This window comes from Enhydra lutris, unplaced genomic scaffold (genome assembly GCF_002288905.1).
Source record: "Enhydra lutris kenyoni isolate GAN:26980312 unplaced genomic scaffold, ASM228890v2 scaffoldscaffold13, whole genome shotgun sequence".
NCBI lineage: Eukaryota > Metazoa > Chordata > Mammalia > Carnivora > Mustelidae > Enhydra > Enhydra lutris.
The window spans coordinates 7,039,122-7,049,344 of record NW_019154097.1 but is presented as its reverse complement, the minus strand read 5'-3'; the positions used below and the strand labels follow the sequence as shown (position 1 = coordinate 7,049,344).

At 52.5% G+C, this 10,223-nt stretch overlaps 1 protein-coding gene across 1 annotated transcript; it reads right to left on the bottom strand.

Moving 5' to 3' along the window:
* Positions 1–8,594: 8,594 nt before the first annotated feature.
* Positions 8,595–9,707, bottom strand: LOC111145536 (forkhead box E1). The gene has a single exon (XM_022500448.1). It carries the CDS (start codon positions 9,705–9,707, stop codon positions 8,595–8,597), a length of 1,113 nt encoding a protein of 370 aa, XP_022356156.1.
* Between the last annotated feature and the right edge of the window lie 516 nt (positions 9,708–10,223).

The following is a 10,223-nucleotide window of genomic DNA, read 5'->3' as shown; positions in this document are numbered from 1 at the left end:
GTACTTGCTGGATTCCAGGCTGTCAGTCTCACGGCAGCACTCCCAGGATGCTTAGCCTGTAGATTGTTTTGTTAGTTTTCTCCTACAATTAATTTGGAAATTACCCAGCTGCCCACAGCCTCTCCCAGGTGTTCTGTAAACTATGGGCTTGATCCTGCAGCCTGTGCCTTGGTGGGACCACGGGTGGCTGGAGCTGGGAGAGTACCATGTCTGTCTGCCATGGTAGGGCTCATTTTAAGCAAGAGCCGGTCCCCTTTGGCTTTGGCATTAACCGTCCTACCTTGTAGAATCTGAGGCAGCCAGATCTATAGACTTCATAGACAGTGTCTTTAAGCCTCATGCACCCTGTAGAAATAAGTCAGGGGCATGTGGACAATCTACCCCACTCAGAGGCCCAGAGAGAAAGGACTTCTCTATAGCTCCAGTCGAAACCAACAGGCAAGTTTCCCAATTCCCATATCCCGGGAGGAAAAATCCTCAGGCATCTAATTCATTTTGCTGTAGACCTGGGTTGAGTTCCTTAAAGGGTCACATGACCCTGAGCTTGTTCTCTCTTCTTGGACTTCAGTTGCCTCATCTGAAAAAATGCAGCCGAAACCTGTTGCAGAGGATAACATGTGGAAGTACTTGGTACACCCTGAAGACAGCCTCTCTTCCATAATGTCAGAGTTACAAACAGTCAGCTCAGCCACTGCCCAGCCACTTGGAGCTGGGAAATGGTGATGGCCCGAGAGAGCCCTGGACAGCATCTAAGATGTTTGCTCCCTGTGCAACCACAGAAAGTGACCTTCCCTGGTCCTTGGTTTCTCGTTCCATAAAATGAGGATGGAACTAGACAATGTTTCAGCTGTGAGTTTATAAAAATAGCAAAGGAAATCTCAAAGGGAATAAACTAAGAATCAATTTTTCCCCCGACTCATGAGGGTCACCTTTTGTATCAGTTAGGATGTCTTTGGCTGCAAGTAACAGAAAGCCCAAGGAAAAGCAGCTTAAACTTGGAGGACATTTGTTATCTCCGTAGGTGCCCAAAGCTGTAACGGCTCTCCAGCGTGGGTTCTTGCAGCAGCCAAGGGACGTCGCCAGGCCTGGCGTTTCTTCCCATCTTTCTGCTTTACGGTCCTCAGCAGGTTGGTTTGGCCAACATGGCCGCCGCACTTCCAGGAGGCATGCTCAAACAACAGTCAGAGAAAGAAAAGGACTGCTTCTCTTCCCCTGTCTCTTTTTCAGAACAAAGAAATGTTTCTCAGAAGCCCTCAGCACACTTTTCTGGGTATCTCATTGGCTTGGAAAGTATCCTGTGGGCATTTCTAGGTAATTCCTGGCAAGAGTGATGGAATTATCACCATGGTTACTCATAGACAAATCCACATTGAGCTCAAGGGTACTCCAAGAGGTAAGACTTCTCCGAACACACACGGCTATCTGAAACCTGGACAAAATCAGAGTCTTAATGAGCAAAGAAGGGGGAAGTCAGCTGTGTCTGGTACACTTTCTTGAATATGGCAGAAAGAGGGTGTACTGTTGTATTTCTTAATATGGCAGAAAGAGGGTGTACTGTTGTATTTCTCTCCGGAGTTTCCGCTGTGTGGTTGTTCTCAACATGTTCCGCTTGACTGCTCTCAGCTCTGTCACCAAGACCGCTGTGTCCAATCCCCATGGTAGGATACTATTCTTTTGAGCACCATAGCAGAGAAAATGTGGGCAGATCACACTTCACACAAGGTTGAATAGTCGTATGAGGTTGTGATGAAAATCTAGAGTAAGAGAAAAGTGTTACATGGGAGGGGGAAATCTTGAAAATGCTTATATTAAACCTAATGTTTCCCTAGTGTAAGAAGCCCTTCACAGGACCACTCACGGACACACCATGCTTCTACTCTCAGTCCCTGAGTTCCTGAGATGTCTGGACCTCTGTGAGAGAGTGACATGATCTGTCGCTGTTTGATCTGGGGCACACACTGGCTGCTGGTAGGGGTGTGTCTGAGGGAAGCAGTGGAGGGAGCAGGGAGACCTGTAGGGAGGCTAGTACTGTGAACCAGGAGAGATGACAGAAGTTCCTGCTGGGTTGGTGACCTTAGAAGTCCCAAGGTAGCATGAGGTTAAAAGGTAGTGGTCAGAAGAAATTCATGGTGACAGGAACACCTAGGGGTGTCTGGGGAACAGCAGTGGGTGTGTTGGCTGGAGACCAAAGGTGCAGGAAGGGTAGCTATGGGAGGGGAAGTTGGGAAAGGGGCTGGCATAGGTATCATGGAGGGTTCTTAGTGCCGGGGAGCAGTTTGGGCTTTCTGCTGTTGACATCAGGAGCTTTTTCCCAAAGGACTCAAGTTTGGCTTCAGGAAGCGAAGCTTGTGGTGGGGGCAGAATGGAGGGGAGGAGTCAGGAACACCCATGAGGAGTTCCTGGCTGGCTGCTGGGGAGGGTAGCAGGAGTTAGGCCCTGTGAGGCTATGGTTCTCACACTTTACCTCTGATTGCTGAGTGCCTCTGTGCCTGAAAAACCATGAGGCTCGGCTCTGCCCCCACTCCTGGGAGAAGCGGCTTCAGGTTCTCAGATAGCAAGATAAGCTGGTGCTCTACATCAGGGCTGAGATCCACCCTGATTCTGGCTTCCCAGTCTCTTCCTCACCCTGGGAGGGGCTGACAGTTGATCCCTGGGCCTCCCAGACTACGTGCTTCTGCACCTGGTTAACTCTGGGCTGAGCTGGAAATCTGAGCCTGAGCTCGGAAGAGGGGTTGTGCGCCTGGCAGAGGGGCACAGGGAGCTCCGTAGGGACCAGTCATCCTCTCCTTAAGTGGAGCAGAAAAGGCCATTCCAGGAGCTCTGCAAAGGCCAGCTTTGGTCTCAGCTGGGGAGAGAAGATGCTGGGGAGAGGGCAGGGACAGACCAGATAAACTTGATAAAGAGCTCCTATGCTCCCTCGCCCCACCAGTCTGTGCCATTTTTCTTCAGTTCAGTTTTTAATTTAGTCCACTGCTCAGTTTAGGCTGAGAAGCACCAGCTACACTGCTTTCCCTCTAGGTAGTTCTAAGCTATTTACTTAACCCATCCCAGCCCAGTTTACCAGTTCATCCAGTGGAGGCCCTATCAGGTAAGTCTTCCAAGGCGCAGTCCACCCCAACCCCCAGCTCCCACCTTTACCACGTTCCCATCTGATTACTTCCATCTCCACATTGCCTTTTATTAAGATGATCATCAAACGCGCTCTCCCTTGTGGCAGGGGGCATAGGTTCTAGTCCTGCTTGAACACTTATAGCTCTGAGATCTTGGAGAGGTCATTTGCTCTTCCTTTAGGTCTGTAGAAACTGTACACACACTCACAGTATTCTTCTTATTGAGAATGCATGTGAGCACTGAGATGAGAGTCCTGGTTCTCCCAGTGAGTTGGTATATGATCCTGGGCGCTAGCCCCATTCTCTCTCTCTTTTTTTTAATGTTTTACTTATTTATTTGACAGACAGAAAGAGAGAGAGAGAGAGATCACAAGACTGGCAGAGAGGGAGGGGGAAGCAGGGTCCCTGCTGAGGCTAGATCCCAGGGCCCTGAGATCATGACCCAAGCCGAAGGCAGAGAGGCTCAACCCACTGAGCCACCCAGGCACCCCAAACCCCATTCTTCATGAGACATGCCCTCTGTCTGAACTGCTTTTCATCAGGGATGTTTTTTCTTAGTTACCAGGAGTCAGCTCCATTCAGGAACAAAATGAGCATGGAAACCAAATTCTCCTGAAAGGTGTGTATTTGAGGCAGGACAGAATTCATTAGAGTGTCCAGAATCTTAGGCTGTCCAAGGGGCACTTAAAGGCTGTACTGGAGGATCCCTTGGCCAGGACAAACTCAGAGATGGGGTTTCCTTCCTGCTGGGGCTACTGTGTCCCAAGAAGAGAGCGTTATTTTTCTCCAGAATCCCTAACTACTCCCAAATTTGGGGCTAGAGCTGAGGGAACAGAGACCAAGTTTATTCCATACTTGGGAAATGGCTTCTGCTTAGGGAGGTTATAGAGACCAGAATCCAAGATCTTCCAGCCCTGGCTCTAACTGGCACCCCAGCTTTCAAGATGCTTTCAGGTATAACCTCATTGAATGCCAGGTCACAGTTCAGCCTTAAGGCTGGGGACATAAGGTGAGATGCACTAGGGCTAAATTCCAAGACTCAGAAAGTACAAGCCAGGGAGGAGATGAAGTGCTCCACCAGGCCTTCCTCCCTTGCAGCCCACCTTGCTCCCCTGTGCAGCCAGAGCCTCAGAGTAGCGCTGGGATCACTGGTTGGGGTTCTTGGTCAGGAACAGGAGGTTCCTGGAAGTTACTCTGGGATCTCTGATCTTGACAACATAATGCATTTTTTTTTTTCATTTCTCTAAATTTCTGCCTCTTTGCCTAGGGCATATGAATCACCTGAGGGTCTTGCTGAAATGCAGGTTCTGGTCTAAAGATCTGGGGTAGGACCTGAGCTTCTGCATTTGCAGTGAGCTCCCAGGGGATGTCCCTGCAGCTGGTGTATGTCCAACACTTGAAGTTGCAAGGCTTCAGTCGCATCCAGGATTCAAGTGACCCAGAACAGAGAAGATCAAGAATGTGAGAGTAGGGGCGCCTGGGTGGCTCAGTGGGTTAAGGCCTCTGCCTTCGGCTCGGCTCGGGTCATGGTCCCGGGGTTCCAGGGTCCTGGGATCGAGCCCCACATCAGGCTCTCTGCTCAGTGGGGAGCCTGCTTCCCTTCCTCTCTCTGCCTGCCTCTCTGCCTACTTGTGGTCTCTATCAAATAAATAAATAATGTTAAAAAAAAAAAAGAATGTGAGAGTAAAGGGGACCTGCCCCCTAGTTTTGTAGCAGGTCAGAATGAGGCCTACTCAGTGTAGGAAGGAAATTGTTCAAGATCTCACAGCCTTTCAGGACAAAAGTTGAGACTTAGGCCTCCTGCATAGGAAAAACAAAAAAGAGAACTAGAAAATACTCATTGAGGTGTTTGCTGTGCTTTCTCTGGGCCAACTATGGGTTCCTTTGATTTCTTTCTTTCTAACTTGTTTTTGTTTTTTTTCTTTTACAATGAAGATGTACCAATTTTTGTAATAAGAATACAATTTAATAAAACATTCTCACAAAGTTCTTAGTAAATGAGATTATGTTTATGAACCGTGCTAGGTAAACTAACTATATACATCAGCTTCGTGTCATGGGTGTGTAGGTCGGCTTTAACCCTCCCTAATTTATTTCAACGACGTTACTCTTATTCCTCTGGGCACAGGAATCACGGAGATGGGGAAGAAGGCCAAAGCCGGTTACCATCCACAACGGCCGCCAGCAGCTTCCTGCTCCCCCTCCGCCTTTGCTGTCGGGACACTTCCCCCAAACGCTGGCCGCAGGAATCTTTCCCTGTAAATTGGGGGAGAAGTCTCCCTAATCCGTTTTCGTAGTAAACGACCTCAGGCCAAGTCTGCTTTTGTTGCTGGTTTCCTAAACTTAATTGCAAAGCAAAGTTAATTTGAAAGAAAATAAATGTTACAGCTCTGGGGCGAATTCTGACGAGCCTTGGGCAATTAGGGAAGAACGCATCTAATTACCCACAGCCCTGGGGCGCCTGCACACGACGCTGGGGGTGCAGGGCCCAGAGAGGGGCAAATGATTTTTCTAGTTTCATTAAAGGAAGAAGAAAAAGAGAAACATACCTCGCGTTTCTGAGCCCCCAGATGGGGGAACAGGGAGGTTCTGTTCCACGGTTTGGGGATTCCTAGAGTTGGAATATTCCAAGACCCCGCAGTGAAATGTTCTCAAGATCTCGAGTCCCGCGGACTGTGGTTGAAGCCGGAGCGGCGCTCCCTCGCCTGCGCAGCTTCTATTCCAGGCAGGCCGGATGGCGCTCGAGCTTCGGGTGTCCGAGGCCCATGGAGAGAGAGGCCGAGAAGCGCTGACGGTCTGTCTTCAACGCCTTGATCCAACCCTCCCGCGTCTCCCCGTCTCTCCCGGCTGGCTCCCGCTGCGCACACCCCGTTCCCTGCTCCCGGTGTCCTCCCTCTCCAGGCCAGACCCTCTTCTAGGGCATAACCACACCTGACGTCCTAGTTGACAAAAGGGAGAAGGGAGGGGAAGATGCGTTCACTTTCCCACCCCATCTTTCTCGCTCCAGGAGGCTTCGATAAGACGGCGCTTTAAAAAATTAAAGCCTCTCCTCCCTCCTGTGCCCAGCACTTTATAATTCACAAAGCGCTTTTCCGTAAACTCTCATCTCCTTTAACTTAAAGGAGGACTCTCTGAGGTGGCCACAAATTCCCATTCACAAATTGGACAGTGGAGAAAAAGGGACTGGCAGTTAATGGCCAAAGCACTGGTCTTGGTAACTGAAAAAACAAAGGGTCAACGCCCACACTAACTGGGCATATAGACCACCCTTCCCCAGCCGGAATACCACGTCTGGGCTCTTGCCAGCCAAGGACAAAACCCCTGGGTGGAGGGCTCTCAGTTTTCCTGGTAACTGCCAACTAGGCAAAGCATCTTGACTTCTGGGCTGGGAGAGCCAGATTGTCAAGCTGCACATGAAGAACCTTCGAATTTCATTCCCGCAAGGGTCCATAGGGAGATGAGAGAGGCCCCAAACAGAGTTTTGCAGTCTCAGGGCTGGATCTGGAACCTGGACCCACTGCAGCAAGGTCAGTGCTCCAGCTACCTCCTGCCTCCAGAGGGTCATTTACCACCACTGAAGTCAGGAAGGACCAGCATCTAGACCTGTGGTGTCCAATACAATAGCCATCAGCCACGTACTGCTACTGAGCACCTGGCCTGTGGCTAGTCCAAATTTAGATGAGCTGCTAGTGTAAATGCACTCCAGATTTGGAAGATTTAGTCTAAAAAAGATAAAATATCTCCACAATTTATATATTGATTGTATGTTCCAATGATAGTTTGGCTATATCGGGTTAAGTACAATGTATTAGTTAATCTCAGCTGTTTTAAAAATTTTTATTAATATGGCTACTAGAAAATTTTAAATTACACATGTAGTTTGCATTACACTTCTATTGGACTGTACCGATTGAGACAAATACCCGTCTGGACAGAATCACATCACATTCACATGTCTTTGTGAACAAGATAGAGCAATTGACAAAATTAAAAATAAAAATTATGAGTGGTTTTCAGTCTTCTCACACAATCCCCACCTCTTCCCTAGCAAGTTAACTACACAGAAAGGGGCTGAGTATCTCTTGCCAGAACTCGGTCAAAGATTTTTATTAAAACAGTTCATCTGAATCCTCAGGTTTATCTGAAAGCTGCACACCGAGCCTCCGGAGTGTTTAACATTGGAAATGTTCACTCCAGAATAAAAACTTGTAAGATCTCCCAAGAGAATGGTGAGAAAGTGGTTGGATTTTCTATGATTTTGGTCAGCTTGACGCTTAAAACGAACGGATACAAAACAAAGTGAAAGATCCAGTTTCTTTCTAAAGCTTACTTCACTGACAGCCCCAATTATTTTTTTTTCTCTTTCCTTTTCATGCGGCAGAGCGTGCCAGGGATGGAAGAGCCGGCTCGACCAACGGAGAGCTGTCACCAAAGGGCTCCCCTGACTCCTGTGGTCTCTCTGAATTTTAGTCTGCCAATTTATTGCGGGGTTGCTTAATGAAAAGAAAGAGTGGGCAATGGAAAAATTTATTTTTACCTGCCTCATTAGGAAACCGAATTTATGACCTCACAGTAACAACTACCAAATGATCAGCACATCATGCTCAAAAGATTCAAGAAATTATAATATATTTGCTGCCTGGAACCAACCCAGAGACTCTAGGTTAGGCGGTTGCCATGACCTCTATTCCTGTACTTGGGAATAGGGCTAGGCCCTGGGTGGTCCCCCCTATGCTGCCAAATGTGCAAGGCGGCATCTATAACGACAATGGGGCCCTTAAAGATCACACGGGGGGCCAATCCTGCAGCCCTCCTGTCAAACAGGTGGGGGAACAGGGGTTTGGGCGGTGAGACTTAGGTCACACTATAGAGCTGAGGCACGAGCAGTCCAGACTGAGAGTCAGGTCTGTAGTTCTTAGACGCAGGGAAAAACAGCCCCCAGTCAAACGGAGCAGAGATTTCCCTGTTGTTTGTTTGTTTGTTTGTTTGTTTGTTTGTTTTAAAGAGGGAGGCTACTTCTCTGGCAAATTCATCCTCCGCACCTTAAGGAAGATGCTACTGGAGCCTTTTAGTTACAGTAACTTAATCAAAGGCACAAGAGGCAGAATCGTGTAAAAAGGCCCGAGTTTCTTGCAATATAGGGAAGAGTGAAGACGTGATTCCCCACAATGTGGATCCTAGGGTCTGGCGTAGGCATTGCGCTGCGCCCCCATTATCGCCAAAGACTCTCCCCAGTAGAATGTCAGAACGACATGTCCTTTGGAACTTTGCCTTATCGAGGGTCCTTTGTCCCAGTCCGTGGGCCACCGCGGCCCCTCCCCACCTCCTCCCATTTCAAACGCGAACCGGGTGTGTGTGTGTGTAGTGCACCGGTTCCTTCTACGCGGCGCTCAACCCTCTCTCCAGTTCTGTTCTCAGGTCTTGGGGATACTTAGTTCGTGTGGACAGCCGAGGTATCTGGGAATTTCCGACTGTATGCTGGGCTCACATGGCGGACACATATCGATCCACACCGCCGGGATAGGCAGTCGCATGGCGAGCATGGTAGGCGCCTCCACTGCTCGCTCCGAGCTGCCCACCAGGATTATAGCAGGGCGCCAGCGCTCCGAACTGGCCGGGCGATGTGCGCCCATAGAAGTCCACGGCGGTTTCGACGCCACCACCGCTGCCACCCGCGGAGGGCGAGGCGGGCCCAGCCAACCGGCCAGCCGCGGCGAAAAGGGCACTGCCAGCCCCTTGCGGGTAGGCGCCATCCGGGCCCGCGTAGGCGGCCGCATAGGCGGAGGGATTGGCAGGTCGGGCCCCAGCGCAGCCCGCAGGCTGGTAGCCGGTGGAGGCGGCGGAAGCGCCGGCCGAGGCAAAGGCGCAGGAGCCCGCGGGCCCCGACGGCGCGGGGCCCAGTTCAGGACTAAGCGGCCGCTCAGGCACCAGGCCGAAGACGCGGCACGGACCTGGCGACGCAGCGGGGTAATAGACTGGGGGCGGCGCGCCGAGCGACGGCGGGGCATAGCCTGCGTAGACGGCGCCCGGGTAAGGCGCGCGGGCAGCGGGCACCGCGCCCGGGAATATGGCGGCGGCAGCGGCGGCGGCGGCTGCGGCGGCGGCGGCGGCCGCGTCGTGCATGTAGGCTGGGTAAGTGGAGAGGTCCGAGCGCTTGAAACGCTTGCGGCGGCGCAGGAAGCTGCCGCTCTCGAACATGTCCTCGGCGTTGGGGTCGAGCGCCCAGTAGTTGCCCTTGCCTGGACGGCCGGCCTCGCGCGGGATCTTGAGGAAACAGTCGTTGAGCGTCAGGTTGTGGCGGATGCTGTTCTGCCACTTTTTGGGGTTGTCGCGGTAGAAGGGGAAACGCTCGGTGATGAACTTGTAGATGCCGCCCAGCGTGAGGCGACGCTCCGGCGCGTGCGCGATGGCCATGGCAATGAGCGCGATGTAGCTGTAGGGCGGCTTTCCGCGCTGCAGGGGGCGCTTCCGCCGACGCCCGCCCGCGCCGCGACCCGCCGCCTCCGCCGGGACCCCGGTCCCAGGCTCACCGCGCTCCTCCTTCACGGCCGCCAGCGCCTCCGTCTGCGGCGGCGGCGGCCGGCTCTCTGCCGTCATGGCGCAGCCGTCCCGCGTCCCGGGGTGTCCCCGCCGCCCGCTGCTGTCGAGGGGCGGGGGCGGATTTGGGAAGCCGAGAGGCTGGGCTGCAGGGCCAAGGGAGCGGGCACTGGGCCCCACTGCGGAGAGCGCTGGGAGGCCTCGTGGGCTGGCACCCAGCGCACCGCTTCCGCAGCAGGGGTGACCGGGAGGCTCGGTGCCCGCGGTGTCCGGGCTGGCTCGGTGCAGACAGAGGCTCAGGAGTGTCCCGCCCACCGACGGCTCTGCTCGTGTTCTGGAGCTCGAGGCCGGGCGCCGGCAGCGGTGTTGGGACCGGGCCTAGGCCCCGATCGCGGGCTGAAGGGCCCTTTGCGCGCTGGTGCCCGATGGTCAAGGGGTCCGGAAGCGGTCCTGGGGCTGGGGCGCCTGCAGCTGCTCTGTGCTTCCCGCTGATCTGAGGCTAACCTTCGAAGTCGTGCGCCCAGAGGAGGCTCCGGGCCCGAAGGCCTGAAGCGAGGGCAGTTGAGACAGGCGTGG

Excerpts from the sequence above, each read along its gene's own strand:
- LOC111145536 (XM_022500448.1), bottom strand. The coding sequence starts at position 9,707 with ATGACGGCAGAGAGCCGGCCGCCGCCGCCGCAGACGGAGGCGCTGGCG.